The sequence below is a fragment of the Equus przewalskii genome, chromosome 27 (assembly GCF_037783145.1).
Source record: "Equus przewalskii isolate Varuska chromosome 27, EquPr2, whole genome shotgun sequence".
Lineage (NCBI taxonomy): Eukaryota > Metazoa > Chordata > Mammalia > Perissodactyla > Equidae > Equus > Equus przewalskii.
Genome location: NC_091857.1, coordinates 33,744,974 through 33,760,801, shown reverse-complemented (window position 1 = coordinate 33,760,801; position 15,828 = coordinate 33,744,974). Strand labels below are relative to the sequence as shown.

The 15,828-nt window shown below is 41.9% G+C and overlaps 1 protein-coding gene across 2 annotated transcripts in view; it reads left to right on the top strand.

Moving 5' to 3' along the window:
- Nucleotides 1–1,980, top strand: part of KCNJ6 (potassium inwardly rectifying channel subfamily J member 6) — a 266,643-nt gene extending 264,663 nt beyond the window's left edge. For both annotated transcript variants that reach the window (XM_070597901.1, XM_070597902.1), the window contains exon 4: nt 1,371–1,980. In XM_070597901.1, coding sequence (XP_070454002.1) covers nt 1,371–1,696 — 326 coding nt within the window. In that variant the 3' untranslated portion in view covers nt 1,697–1,980. The remainder of the gene's footprint in view (nt 1–1,370) is intronic.
- Nucleotides 1,981–15,828: the final 13,848 nt, after the last annotated feature.

Below are 15,828 nucleotides of genomic sequence, written 5' to 3'. Positions count from 1 at the left end.
CTTCTAGCCACAAGGAGCAAGTGCAATGCTGTGGGAACATTTTGCAGATCTGAACTCTTCTGTGTAAATACCCACATGTGTCCTCTTCTCCCTACCCCACCTGCATTTGGTACAAAGCAGTTGCCTGACATATCTTATTGGCTGTCCTAACAGATAACATACTAACTGATTGGCTGGCTGCTTTCCTGGATGGATGACCATAGGGCCACAGTATGACTTTCTTGAGTCCTAGGTAGTTTTACCTTTGTGGGCCCTTTACTCCATCTAAAAAAATTAAAAATTATATTTTACAACTGTACTAGTATAAACACGAATATATGAACATTTTCTTCTACCTAAAAGTTCATTTTTTTCTTCTGGTTTTAAAAGAAATTAAAATTTTCATGGGCCCCTAAAAAAATTGTAGGTCTAGGCACCGGGCCAACCCAGCTAGTGGAGAAGACAGCCCTGAAGGAATGACTGAACAAATGCTTCTGTGTCCTGGGAAGTTTCATAAGAGAACTCTGATCTCAGGAAAAAAATGCACCAATGACACTCCCCATTTTTTATACCAAGCCTGCTGCCTAGTTTTCTTTTCTAAGGAGATTGGTGGAGTTTCCCTCATTCTGTCATTTCACATTTAAAAGAAAGCTACTCCTGACTCCTGGGCTGCCAGTAGTTCATACGGGATTTTTGTGCAAATTAGGAACAAGCTTCTTATCTTTAAGAAGAGGGGGGAAAGCCTTTAAAGGATTATATTATTGCACATTCTGAACAACTATCCCCACTGGGCCTGGGGAAAGTGCAAACTCAGGCAGGCAGCCCTTCCAACCTCATTTGGGAGCCACAGTCGTGGTCTGCATGGTGGGGTGGTGGGAGGGTAACGCTAATCCATAGCCTCCCATTTAAAGGCATCCTACAGGTAGTTCCACAAGCCAAACTTCATTCTAAGTCTATGGCAGTAGAGCTCAAGTCCCTGGAAGGGTCAGGCAAAGACTCTGAAAGCAATGGGAGGCTAGAGTCACAGCCTCAGGGTTCTCCCAGAGCAAAGAGTGGACGAGGTACAACCACATGAGTGTGTACCTGTGTGCATGTACACAACTGCTTTCCTGTAGGTGTGTGTGAACTTGCAGGCGAGTGTGGCTTGATGCAAGCCAGAACTCTCACAGTGCTCCCCGGGACTCCACTGGGAGACCTGGAACCTCCAGCACACGCTCTTGTGCATGTTAGTGTAGGTCTACAGCATGAAGGACACCTGGTTAGTCGTGGCACCCTACGCAGGTCTCAGACTGAAGAGCCGCATGCAGCAGCCCTGCCCGGCTCACTGAGTCCCCTCGGCGATGGAAAGCTCACACTCGCATGTGCTAAAGCCTCCGTTCTCCTCTCTGCAGGGATGACATGCCAAGCTCGGAGCTCCTACGTCACCAGTGAGATCCTGTGGGGTTACCGGTTCACGCCCGTCCTGACACTGGAGGACGGGTTCTACGAAGTCGACTACAACAGCTTCCATGAGACCTATGAGACCAGCACTCCGTCTCTCAGTGCCAAAGAGCTGGCTGAGCTGGCCAGCAGGGCAGAGCTGCCCCTGAGTTGGTCTGTATCCAGCAAACTCAACCAACATGCAGAACTGGAGACCGAAGAGGAAGAGAAAAACCTGGAGGAACAGACAGAAAGGAATGGTGATGTGGCAAAGCTAGAGAACGAATCCAAAGTTTAGTCCCCGAGCTGGGCAACTCCTTCTCCCCTCCCCCGACACAACCTTTCCTTGTCTCTCATTCTTTCTTTTCTGTCTCTCTTCCTTTGTTCTTTCTTGATTTCTATTTAATTTTGGCATTACCAGAAAGCAAATCTTCAAGGTGTAAAATATCTACCTGCCCTCTCTCAGTCACTCAGATTGACAAGGTAGACACGGATTTGGTTAAGGTGCAATGTGCCCTCATCGGTGGCCCAAGCCTGCTCTCCTCCCTAAAAACCATACATCCAACTCCTAGAGATTTAACCCACTTACCTGCATGTCTTGTCCAATACCAGATCACTCAAAAGAGTGCGTCAAAGATTTTACCTGGGAAATGATCAGTAGGGTCTCCAGTGCCTATTCATTCATGCCGTGAGACGTAGAACACAGCCCTCAATTTTGTAGATCCCTCTAAATTTCATCGACAGGGCGAGGTGCTTGTCCCATGCGGGCATTGCTGTTATAAGACCCAGGTGAGGTGAAGACAAAGCCTGTACATATATATGCCTTATGTAATTATTTTCTTTTGCAGTTAGTAATAAAACCCAGCATGTACAAAAGTACTGTAGAACAGAACTTCTAAATAATGTACATAGATGTATAATTAATGTAGGTTTAGATACATAACTTTAGAAATATGATGCAAAAAAAAAAAAAGATTCCCAAAGTACAGTAGGCATTTCTGTTCTTATGTCTTTTCCAAATTTTGTTGGTCCCATTGACCTCTGGCCCTTTAGTGCATGGCCTTTGTTCCAAGTCCCAGACAGGAATCCGTTCCAGTACCTCACTGTTCCCTTGCTGATCCTTTCGTTGAATCTAACAAGCCATAGGTCTGGGGGAAGTCGGGAGGTCCAGTAGATGGCAAAACCCACCATCAGTACACTGATATACTGTGAAATGTTTACAAAACCAAGGTCTCTTTTTTAAGATAACAAGGGCCTCACTGACTAGCCTGGGGGAGAATTCTAGGAGGAGGACATTCTCTGGCATGTCACCAATGTGTTTATATTTTTCACATGAGCTCTCACCCTTTGTAGTACAATAGTTTGAGAAACTTTTCTTCTGCAAAACCATTGATTCTCCAGCTGTTCCATTCCGTAATCATGAGAAACTACAGACTGTGAAAAATAAATGAGACATAGTAAGTTAACAGAAGAAGGTTTGGGTCTAAATCCATGAGATTCCTGAAGGCAGGTAGTGGGCAACTCATATTGTAATCATGGACCTCACACACTTTGACTCCATCTGGCACTCTTCCTGTCCCTGGGGGCCTATCCATCAGCATTTCCTGCACAGGTATTTATTATTATTCTTATTACGAAATGGCCGGAGTTCAATATTCAAAGACCAGACCAACAATCTTGTGACCGCCTAAGAAATTTCTCTAGAGTGTGCTACAAGTTAGAAATCAAATCCAAAATGTCTCCCAATCAAAAGAAAACAAAAAACTGCAGCCTTAATTCATTTCAATCTGCAAAGATAAACATAGAAAAAAAGAAGGAAGGAAAGAAGGAAGGAAGGAGGAAAGGAAGGAAGGAGGGAGAGAGGAAGGAAGGAGGGAGAGAGTATTTTTGTACTGAAAATCTAAATTCCAATATGAAAAAAAAAATTCAAATGAAAAAATAAGAAAAGAAAGAGAATCTTAGACAAAACCTCAAGGGCAGGTGGAGATTTTGCACTGTAACAGATCTTTCACATTAATTTCACATTTATAAGCTGTTTGTTTCCTAACACGGTCGTCTATCATAAATACTCACTGACCAGATCCAAGTTCATTTTCAGCTCCTACAGCTGTGCTCAGTTTGAGGCTTTGCACCACAAAGGCCGCAGAACTCAAACTAGCTGTCCGTCCCTGTGCCCTTGCCTTCCCTGACTGGGTCACATAGGCCTTGCTGTAGTTTGGGGACCTTGACTACTAAAAAGCATGTCCCAGTGATAAGGAAAGTGGATCCTCAGTTTAACGTGGAGGTCTCCCTTCTCCCACTTCTGACACCTTGTATCAGGACAACTGCTTCACGGAACAAGCTTTATGGAAAACAAACTGTTGGCCATAGCCTTTCCTGTTTGCCAACATTTCACTTTTTGCATTGAATATCTGTTGAATCATTTATTCATTCCACACAATCTAAAGAAGAGGTTGTAGTCAAGGAGGAGGAGACAGCCCCCATCCCCTTCCTGCCAGCTTTGGGGAGGTACCGTGGCCTTACCTTGCTGTAGCCTTATGAAGGGCACTCTTGGCTTGGGGGGCACTAACCCTGCAGCATCACCAGAGTTTCAGGGCAAGGCATGGTAGCACAAAGCACGATCAAGCAGGGGCTGCAAAAGTCTGCTAATTTAGCTCTTGAAGACTCAGTGGGCCTTTTTTAATTCATTACTAAGGCTTAAAGGACAACACACACCTTGTTGTCTGGTTGGAAGAGCAACTTAGGGCCCTTTAGCACAACTGAACGAAGAGCTTTGACAACCTCTTGGTCACACACCCGTTAGTTCTGTATCTGTGACAGGGCACGTGGCCATGAAGTCTCTCCCTATTTCTTGCTGTCTTTAGTGTCAATGTAGTTGGAGACAGAATATGAACCAAATCTTGTTTTTGTAACGTGAGCCTCTGAATCTTTAAACAAGGATGCTCCCGAAAAACCTTTTACTAGAATGTCCCTCTCAAACATGTCTATTTTTCTACAAGTATTGATAACACAGTTTAACAGTGTATTTTGTGTCAACTGTTAAAACTTGGAACTGAAAGAAGCTTATGAAGACTGAATTTTCTAAGCAGCAAGTATTGAACAGTGTTTTTCATTAGGACAGTTGAACAAAGATGACCCCACAATTTCTACCCATTCTATCCCACAATATCCAGTCCTCATTCACTCAGTCACTTTGTTATCAAATTAAGTGCTGTGAAAATAAATAAGCCTATTTTAATGCAAGAATACCCATAACAAATTAGGATCACTCTCAACTTGACATTTTGGTCTGTGTGGTTGGTGTATTTGAGTCCCTTTTCCATAAAAATATGGTGGGACCCATTAGCCAGAAAAGAACTTCAAACTAAAGGGTTGCAGTTTGCCACAGTTGACCCCAATCTGGAGAAAAAGGCAGATTCAGCTGGAAGCTTGACCTTCCCAAGGGCTGCTGAGACCCTCAGATTCTCACTTCCACCCACTCCAACATGCTTTCCAACTGGAAGAGCACCTATTCATTTATATGTCAACTTTATGTAACTAATAAAATTGTCTACCTTTTTGGCTGTCCCCTGGGTGAACTATACTCTTTTGGATTAACACATTTGCAATCACTGTAATGTCCAGTCATTGCTTTTTCATTCCTTCAAAACATGGCATTCCAGCCAGATTGGTCCAACATATAGCCACTCTGTATCCAGGAGAAGGAACTCTCTCTTCCCCCACTGCCTTCCTCCCTCTGTCCCTCTCTCGCTGTTTCCCCGGTTCTCCAGTTGCAGATCCATTGATTCAGTCAGTATCTTATGTTCCCTAACAGAAATCCAGCTACTGTCTCCAAAAACGTCAACCTATTTCTTAAGCACAATTTTCTCTTGCAGGTTTAACCAAACTAGGGCTCTGAAATGTCTATTTTTCATTGCACTCTAATTAAAAAACTATTTATGGCTTCCTTTAAAAGTCTAAATTTTGAAGTGTCCAGAGCAGCATTCTTATGTCTTCCCTCCCTACATTTTATTACTTTTTCCCCTTGCTTTTTTATTTAAATTTAAGTCAATATCTTTGGAATGTTCAGAAACTGTTTATCAAGTTGGGAGCTGATGGACAGAGTAACAGACCATAAAAATGCTACTTGAACTCACCAGAAGCATGTGAAATCATTTGATTAGCTGAGTAATTCAAGATTTTAAAAAATTAAAATAATCATACTCATTTCCAAGACAGCTTGCCAATAGTCTGACCAGTTTTAAGTCGTTCTTTCTTTGACTTGGATGACACTCTATGAGATTCAGAAGAATCAAAAATATGGTTGAAAATTAATTGTCCCATGGGTATGTGGTAAAGATTATCTTCTATGATTTCCTTTCAATGGATGACTACAAAATTGAAAAACATAGGCAACATATGCATAATAGATGATTCACTGACATTGCATTACAGTATAGCAAAATAGTATTATCTTGTTTCTAGACTTTACGGCCAACCTGTATTTAAGAAAATGTTATCCTTTAACTTAAAATGGAGTAAAACAGCTCTCTTCCTAATATTTCTGACCTTAATATCTTGGAGAGATTCTGGTGCAGAGTGTCATCTAGAAGTCAAAACTCTATCAGCCTACTCCGAGTCTTGACAAAGCACAGTATTACAATAATAACAAAACAACATTATATCCTACATTGTGTGGTATTGTGGAGCATTCAGAGCACTTGCACAACTTTTCTCATTTAACTCTAATCCACCATGAGAACCTCAATATTATAATTTACATTTTATGGATGGAAAACTAGAATTTGGGCAAACTGAGTAACTTTCCCAAGGCTACAAGGCCAGTAAATCATAGATCCTGGTCTCAAATCCAGATGTTGAGGCTTATGACATAGGATCTTCTTTCTATAAAAAGGGTCAGCAAACCAAATCTGCTCACAAACTCTGGTCCACTGTGGTTTTTGAACCACTTGCAAGCTAAGAATGATTTTTACATTTTTTAAATGGTTGGGGGATAAAAAGCCAAAGAAGAAGATTTTGTGACATGAAAATTATATGCAATTCAAATTTCAGTGTCCATAAATAAAGGTTTATTGGAAGACAGCCACACCCATTCATTATGTGTTGCTTCTGACTGCTTTCACACTATGCTAGCAGAGTTGAATAATTAAAACTGAGACCACGTGGCCAGAAGACTAAAATATTTACTATCTGGTCCTTTATTAAGATATATTTGCTGACCCCTGAACTGTACTATTAAGTACTATTACTACCTTTAAGGACTAATTAACTATTAAGTATTGTACTGTACTGTTAAGAGATTGCTTGGTAACTTAGAATAATGATGTCCTTTTCCAGCATAAATCTATTGCAGTCACTCATGGGTCTCTTCGGGGAAAACTAAGGCAGTTTTTGGTAAGAGGGACAACTGCTTCACAGGCCTCCGAGAGCCCAGTCATCTAGTTTGGTCTCAAAGAAAGACTCCTCCCTTTTGAAAACCATTCCCCCAGAGGGGTAAATAAAGTAAACAGCCAGCCAGGATTCGGTAGTCAACTCAGAAAGTGATCGAGTAAAACTACTCATTCATGAACAAAAAAGACATGGGAATTCCCAGTCCAGCAACCGAGCTAGTGCTCCGCTGGCACCCACAGGCATTTAAATACGTGGATAGCTGGGACAGGAGTCTCTGCTTAGCGGGGTGAACTAACTTGCAATGGTGGTCACACATCCAACCAGCTCCCCCTCCCCGAGCTGGCTTCTCTCTTATGCTCTGTTGGAGGAGAACTAAATAGACTGCTGAGATGTCTCTCTCTGTTTTCTTGCTAGCTTCCTCTAGCTTACAGTTGATCAACACCATAGGGATGAATCTTGAACTACTGCTCATGTTTAATTGTACTAACTCTGGCTCCCTCTAGCCACTCGGCTAAAAGTTTAACATGCAAATAAAGAACTAAATGCTTCTCTTGGAAAACCAACAGGTTCTTTGAAAAGAGCTCAGGGAGAAACAGAAGAAGAGTAAAGGATTGTTGAGTTGTTTGCGGCTTTCTGAGTCGGAAGCACAAGAAGCAGCTTGGTAATTACAGAAACACTGGATGGAAGACATCCAGACAAGGGGGTTTTGAGATAAGTCAGTATTAAATTATGTTTTTTAGTACACTAAGCTGAATTCACTTGCGTTCTAAGGAAGCATTTCCAAAACCAGACATAGGTCAGCCGAGCGAGGTTTTTTATCTCTTTAGTTCTATTGAAAAATTTATCAAGTTTTCTTATGAGTGCTTTCCTGGAAATTAGGAGGAAAAGACAAAATTTTGTAATAAATCATTGTGATGTTGTATTGCCGACACATAAATGATGGAAATTGAGATGGATTTGGTCCTGTGTCTGAGACCAAGTAGTAACGGTACCTGAAATATAGATCATGCAAAAAGCTTGCGACACTTCAACTGCATGGAACAGCATAATAACTAAGTGGGAGGAAAAAAATTTTCAAAGTTCAACACCATAAAACTTAAATAAATGTAAAAGGAGTCAAACTTTTACTTGGCCTCATTGCCTTGGTAAAAGAAATCTTCACACATCCACCTAATTCAAATAGCAGAGTCGTGTGCAAAGGAGGGCAAAATACTTTAAGGCATGCAAGATTAGCTCATTGAGGTGGTCAACATGATTAAGTGATGGAAATTTTTCACCAGTGAAAATGGCATTTATAGTTCTTTTCAGACACCACCCCCCCAGATGTGAATCCTAATGTGCTCTGTAGTCAGCCAGAGAACTGTGACTACATAGGCAACAGATCTTCATTTCAGAGAATGAAATGTTCTTATTGTCGAAGTGTAATTGACCGTTTCAGGATTAAGATTCTGAACCTGTTGCATTAACAGTGATCATAAATACTGTGATATCAACCAGCCAATCTTTATAAGAATATGAAGGGCTGTTTTTCTCAGGCAATGTAAATATCTGCTACCAACAGGCACTAGTGAAATAAACATGTGATTCATCATCATTTCCAAAATTCTGATAAAAATCATAAAATATCCAGCCAAAGGAGCAAGATATCCCATGAGCCTAAGATCAGACCTCTTTGGCTACTAAAACACCAGTCCAGGCTGAATGCCTCATGGAGTACATCAGTGTTGGGTCTATCACCACTAAACACAACTAGCAGAACTGGATAAACTGGAGTGCAGAGAGCTGGGTTCCCAATAGCTGTGCGTGATTGGAACCTCTGGGTCCTCAGTCAGTTCTCTCAGAGAAGGAGAAGGAGCACTCTTCTCAGATCCAGCCATAGAAGGTGCTGTTCTGGTATCATCTCTCAGCATTGCTGCCTGTGGGAGAGTATGAGCAATATCCTCCATTGCCTCAGCCTTCGATAGTCCAGAAGTCTTGGCCGTGCCCACCTCTCTGGGTGAGCCTCTCCCTCTAGGTCTGGCTCCTGCCCATCTAGACAATGATCCCCCAGAAATGTCTGCTGGAACCCTGTGTCTTTCAAGCTTATCTTGACCAGCACTCTTGTTCCCACAGAGCACCCAACCAGGTCAGGGATGATGAGTCTCCCTAGAAGTAAGACCTCTTGAATCCCCTAGGCATGGGGTGCCCCTGCCATACGTAAGTCAAAATCAAACAATACTAACGCATAAATGGAGTAAGCATAAGGAAGTCCAAAAAAGTCCTCATTTCCCTGTGCTGATTACTTCATTCCTTCTTTCCTCTACATATCTAATTCTTCAACCTCTAGAAATTCTCACTTTTTGGTATCATGATGCCATGAGCACAAACTCAGTTGGCTCATGGGACAATCCCAGCTATCTCTCTAGATGACCTCTGTTCCCTCTCTTTAAGTAAGGGGATTGGTCTGTTCAACCCCCCACATACACATACAACCAATACGAATGCCATCCTGGTCAGGAAATTTCACATCCCTTCCCTTTCTTCTGACATAGCCACCAAAGGAGAACAGCAGCGTCAAGAGTCTCCTCTTTAATTGCAAGGAACTCCTCCGGATCGCAACACTTGGAGGCACAACTTATGCTGTCCCCAGGTGTCCACACAGCTTTCACATCACCTCAGGTAATCATCCAAGCATTCTACCCAGCTCTTCTTCCTTAATTTCATGCCTTGGCTCACCACCAAAAGTTATCTTGCCTGGCACCTTCTTCTGAGTGTTCATTCCATTCTTGAGTGGCAGCCAAGGACCTATTATTGGGGCTCGTCCTACCTCTTACCAGTCAATTGTCCACCACCAGTTTTAATCGAGCATGTAATATGTTCACAGTATGACTGCCTGAGACCAAAAATGTAGAATATTTGTTCCTGCTCCACAGACACCTTGAAAGCCCATGAGTGATGGTTGGGCATTATGACATCAGCCCATAGCTGAGCAGAGCGTAAAGTGAGGTCTTTTGACAAAGGGACAACTGGACTTTTCCAGGAGAATCTTCTTGTCCTTTGCAACATGTAATTAAGCTAGCCAGCTTGCCAAAGATGGTCCTGAATATCTTTATTCAGCCCAGTGGTTCCACATCTAAAATGAGAGCCATACAAGGACAACGGTGAACTCTCACATGTGTATCAGATTCTGAAATGATGACCCAAATGTCTGCCTGTGTTGGCAATGTGGTCTCCTACCCCAATGTCAGCACAAACTGTGCTCCGGGCAAAAAGTACTAGCATCCATGTGGTGCCTGGTGACCCAGGACAATGCATGGTTGCTGCCATGGCAACCTGCAGCCTATCAGCATGGACCTCTCCATGGAGTCTCCAAGGAGAACCAGCAGAGGCCCCAGGGGGTTGACATTCCCCAGGGATGCTCCACCTGCAGAAGGCCTTGAAGGAAACAAAGGAGATATGGGGCAGTGCCTAGGCAAATAGGTACTCATTCAGCACTCCAGGTATAGGATATTCCTATCCCTTCTTCCTAGGATGGTGTGGACTTAGGTGGTCAAAGTGCTCCTAAAAAAAGCTACTCTTTAAGCCATCATCCCATACCACACACACACCCACACCCAAACCACATTCACCTTTTAAAAAAAGATTCCAAAACTAAATTCACATTATCTGAGGTAACAGATGCCCAAAGAGCTACTCTTTTATTAATCATTAAATAAACGCTGCCTAAAACTTGATTGGTCCAAAACAAATCATTAAATCATGTTTCAATAATAAGCCCAAGTACAGACGAAAGTGATTTTAAAAATTTGCTTACAAATTCTCTTAGAAAACCTGGTTTCAAATCAGAGCTGTTCATTTTTGCCCCCAGGATGCAAATTCTCCAGAATACTATTTCTCCTTGAACTTGCCATTTTCCATCTGACTTTGAACCTGAGCATAGACTCCTTTACGTTGGCTAAAAGGTGAAGTGGAATTCAGCACTGAGGCTTTCAGAGTTAAATTCAGACTGGGCCCATGAATTCTGTAGGATTAAACTTCGCTAACCAGGAACTACTCTGCAGCAATCCCACCGGACACCAATCAGGGAAATTTTGGACATGGTGGGGCTCAAGATGAGGACATTAATGTTCAGTCTCTGAGTCATGCCCACACTGTGTGAGTCAGGCCAGATCAGATCCCAGAGTGTGCAGCTTACCTGGTCAGCTGGCGGTGTCTGGATGGGGAGTTAGAGAATACAGGAGAACTTTCCACCACCTGAACACCCACACTGGTTGAGTTTGAAGAGTTCTTTATTCTGGATAACAGTCATTTATCAGATGTGTCTTTTGCGAATATTTTCTTCCCATTTGTGGTTTGTCTTCTCATTCTTTTGACAGTGTCTTTTGAAGAGCAGAAATTTTTAATTTTAGTGAAGACAAGCTTATCAATTCTTTCCTTCATGGATCATGGCTTTGGTGTTGTATTTAAAAAGTCATTGCCATACCCAAGGTCATCTAGGTTTTCTCAAATATTATCTTCTAGGAGTTTTATAGTTTTGCATTTTACAAATCTATGATTCATTTTGAGTTAACTTTTGAGAAGGGTATAATGTCCGTGTCTAGATTTATTTTTTTGTATGTGAATGTAAGGCTTTTTCCAGCACCATTTCTTGCAAAAGACTATCTTTGCTCCATCGCATTGTCTTTGCTCCTCTGTCAATCGAGTGGACTATATTTATAGGGGTCTCTTTCTGGCCTTTCTATCCTGTTCCATTGATCTACTTGTCTGTTCTTTCACTAATACCACACTGTCTTGATAAGTGTAGCCTTAGAGGAAGCCTTGAGGTTGGATAGTGTCAGTACTCCGACTTTGTTCTTCTTCAATATTGAGTTGTGTGTTCTGGGTCTTTTGCCTCTCCACATAAACTTTAGAATCATTTGTTGATATCCACAAAATAACTTGCTGGGAATTTGATTGGAATTGCATTGAATCTATAGATCAATTTGGGAATAACTGACATCTTGACAATATTGAGTCTTCTTATCCATAAACATGGAATATCTCTCCATTTATTTAGTTCATCTTTGACATCTTTCATCAGAGTTTTGCAATTTTCCCCAGAAAATCTTGCACATATTTTGTTAGGTTTATACCTAAGTAGTTCATTTGGGGGGATGCTAATGTAAATGGTAATACAAATGGTATTGTGTTTTTAATTTCATATTCCACTTGTTCATTGATAGTATATAGGAAAGTGATTGACTTTTTCTGTATTGATCTTGTATCCTGCAATCTTGCTATAATGGCTTATTAGTTCCAGGGGTTCTTTTGGTTGAGTCTTTCAGATTTTCTACATAGACAATCATGTCATCTGCAAACAAAGACAATTTTATGTCTTCCTTCTCAATCCCTCTATCTTCACTGCATCTCACAAATTTTAGTAATTGTATGTTCATTTTCATTTAGTTCAGAATATTTTTCTTGATTTTCTTGAGATTTCTTCTTTGACCAATGTGTTATTTAGATGTGTGCTATCAAATCTCCAAGTATTTTAAGATTTTCCATCTCTCTTTCTTTTATTGATTTCCGGTTTAATTCCACTGTGGTCTAGAGCAGATATTGTATGATTTCCATTCTGTCAAGTTTTTAAGGTGTGTTTTATGGCCCAGAATGTGGTTTATCTTGGTGAATCTTCCACATGAATGTAAGAAAAATGTGTCTGCTATTAGTTTCCTCATTTTTTTCAGCAAACATTTGAATCCCACAGTCTCTGCTTCTATGTTCCAATATCAGTTCCAGTCTATACCACCATCAGTTCTAGTCTACACCACCCCTACACTAAATGGCCCAAGACACTTTAGCTTTAAGTCTCAGCTCTTTTTAATAGTTTCACTGATTCCTTTGCGGGCAGCCGTGAAACTTCACTACCAGCCATAAGCTTGTCTTCAGCATCCCCTCACCAACCACATCCTTCTCTCCTCTCCTCTACCCCCACTGAACCCCACAGCGACTAGACGAGTTGTGAGTTAGGCACCTTTCAGACAAACAAAGTGTTACTAAACAAGCACTATAGTCTCCTGCACAGCAGAAAAGGCCCAAGGAAGGTTAATATCTTTGATGGAAAACAAACGTGTGGCTACATCTTGCCAACTCATCCATGAACACTCAGTCATCTCCACCAGGAGCTGCAACTCGCTTTAACCTGAATACAGCTCTATTTTCCCTGAAGTCTGCATCTAGGACCACAGGCAAAAAATAATACTACTACTAAACCAAGCAGAACATAATTAGGGAGGCAAAAAGCTTAAACCACAATAACATTCTAATTCAACTGCTTTATTTCAGCCATATCACTCTTTTCCACTATTAACTGAAAGATAATTCATTGTATTTGCCTTTCCTAAGAAAATGGCACAATACTAAGGCCCAAAATATTTACTATGACCCAATAGGATACAAGGTTGTTCTGTGAGCTGTTTCCCAAGTTAGAAAGAAAATTATTCTGCAAAGTTCACTAGTTCAAAGTCCACAGCACTGCCTTAAACCTCAAGTCTTTTTAACCCTGAATCTGTGAAACTGATAAATCTTAACCTGGTTTGAGGGTTGCATATTTGCATGCATTCATGTTTCCATTGACCTGGAAGTTCTCACTCTTACCATCACAGAGAACTGTCAGGAACTGTTTAAGCAAAACTAAGTCCAGTCATTCTCAGGAGCAGGTCATCGGGCTGGGGTGTCATTGGGGTGCACATTGGTGTTCCAGTTCCAGGATCCATTTCCAGAGAATACAAGTCTTCCAAAAAGAGATGAGGCACAGACATGGTTGATCTTCAACATTGTCCCCAGAAATTCTTTGAAGAACTTGAGTTTTTGATAAAATGCTCACATCCTACACAGAAATAAAATGTTTCCTTTCCAAAAACCATGAAGTTCACCAGTACTGGGAGCAGGCACACACTTGTATTTCTGTCCTCGGGGATCTAAGCTGCCTGCCAAAACTAGACCAGGCCAGAACTCCACTCAAAATAATCTGAAAGCTGGCTGATGCCATCTCTTTTATTGTCCTAAATCTACATTTGCTTGACTGAGTATCGGCCCATGAACACTTGTGATACAGTCCTAGGCAAGTTACTCTGAAGACTCTAATAAATAGTGACATCTTCCTCTGCCCGCAACAAGGCTACAACCTCATGGCTACCAGCTCATATCACGTGACAACACTGTGCTGTGTGCAACGAACCACACAAAAGCCCTGTGAGCAAATATTGACTCCTACTTTACAAAGGAAGAAACTGGGGCATAAAGAGGGAAATTAACTAACTCTAGTTTTAGGAATAAGACAACCTAATAGAGAACATACAACAACTGTTCTGAAATATAAGGAAAGCAGATCAGCTTCCATGCAAGCAATCGGGAATGGTTTCCTGGGGAAGGAAGGGACGTTCGTGCTGGCGTTCCTTGAGATGGGTGGGATTTGGAAGATAGAGATTCAGGAGGGAGGGCCTTCTTTTCAGTCTGAAGGGGGTGGTACCTAAGCCAGCCTAGATGGGGTGGGATGGCTTACTGTGGGATTTGATACAATATGCATTTTGAAAACTGGTGCTAAATTGTAGAAGACACGGGATTCCAGGCTAAGAAACACCGCCTAAGGAAGGAATAGCATGGGAGCACTTATTAAGAAACCCACCATAGCACTTAAAAGGCCCTTAAGTCTTTGGGATTGAATTTAAAAAAAAAAAAGAACTTTCACTAGAAAAAAGCAAAATGTCTTGGACAAAACTGTCAAGCACTTTGAAATGGCTCAGTGAATCTGTGCAAAACAGAATAAAACATTGGTGGAATTTCAATAGCATTTAGCGGAATTTCAATAGCATTTAGTAGCAAACTACATGTCCAGCAAAATCAGAAAGCCAAGGTTATTACAGAAGAGATTAATAGGTATTAACACAATACACAAAATAAAGTTTTATCTGAGCAAAACCAATGATCCTTTAGAGATGAACAGAAAGAAAATTCGGAAATGCACCTTTCAAAAAATCCTACCAAGGTTTCTGACGTTTCCTCATGATAAGTAACTAAGATTTGCTTCTGAAGTCAGCGTAGCCAAACTTCCCATCGTGTTTTTTGAGAAGGAAAGCCAGGTGGGGCTCAAGTACTAGTTTGGCTCCTGACCCAACTTTTGGTCCTCTTGTAACTCCCTCTCCTCAACTCCAGGTACGTCTGTGCACGGACAGTGAGACAGAAGCATGCTAAATGCGAAAGCACAAATTATGTACTGAGAAATCACGACAATGCCAAATTTTTTTAGAATAAAAAGTATATATCTTTAAGAACTCGCTGTGTTAGGGAAACTGTTTACATATTGAGGTGTTCCTCTTTTTTTTGATTGGAACAATAAAAAGAAAAATTTGATACTGTCTTGGTTTCTTCTTCATGTGTGTGTGTGAAAAGAAGTTGGCCTTTTCTACAGGTGGGAGCATGAATTGGTTTTGAAGTGTCGTGTCCTCTCACAAGACCACTCAGGATGGCGGACCTCCCACCATACAATCCAAGGATAGTATCATGGGCTTGGAAGGATCCTCTCCCTTTCTCCCTCCCTCTCTCCCTTCTCTCACTCCCCCCTCCTTCCCGCTCACCTGCCCCCTTCCTCCCTCTCCATGCTCCTCTTCCTCCCTCCCTCCCTCCCCCTCTCCACATGCTTTGCCCACGGCCAGATCCCAGCAACAGGTCATCTGGGCTCCTTCCCGCACCTGCCCACCCAGACAGGACCCACCTGATACCCATTTGTAGTTTGCACCTCACGGAACTTGAAAAAAAGAAAGGGACGTAGGGATTGACAAAGCACTTCATCACGGCACTCACCACGATGCTCAGCGTCTTAACCAGAGGCATCTAACGATACATGATAAACTCTAATGTCGAACTAAAGAAACATTCCTAAGAGGGTGTTTCATGTTCTCAGTTTTCCGTCTTGGGTGGGGTTGGCTTTGCCTGACTGCAGGACCTCAGCTCTGACTCCTCACCCCTGGAGAAACCCAACGGCTTGGCCAGCCGGCCTTCTCGAGGGAAGGATGAAGGAAG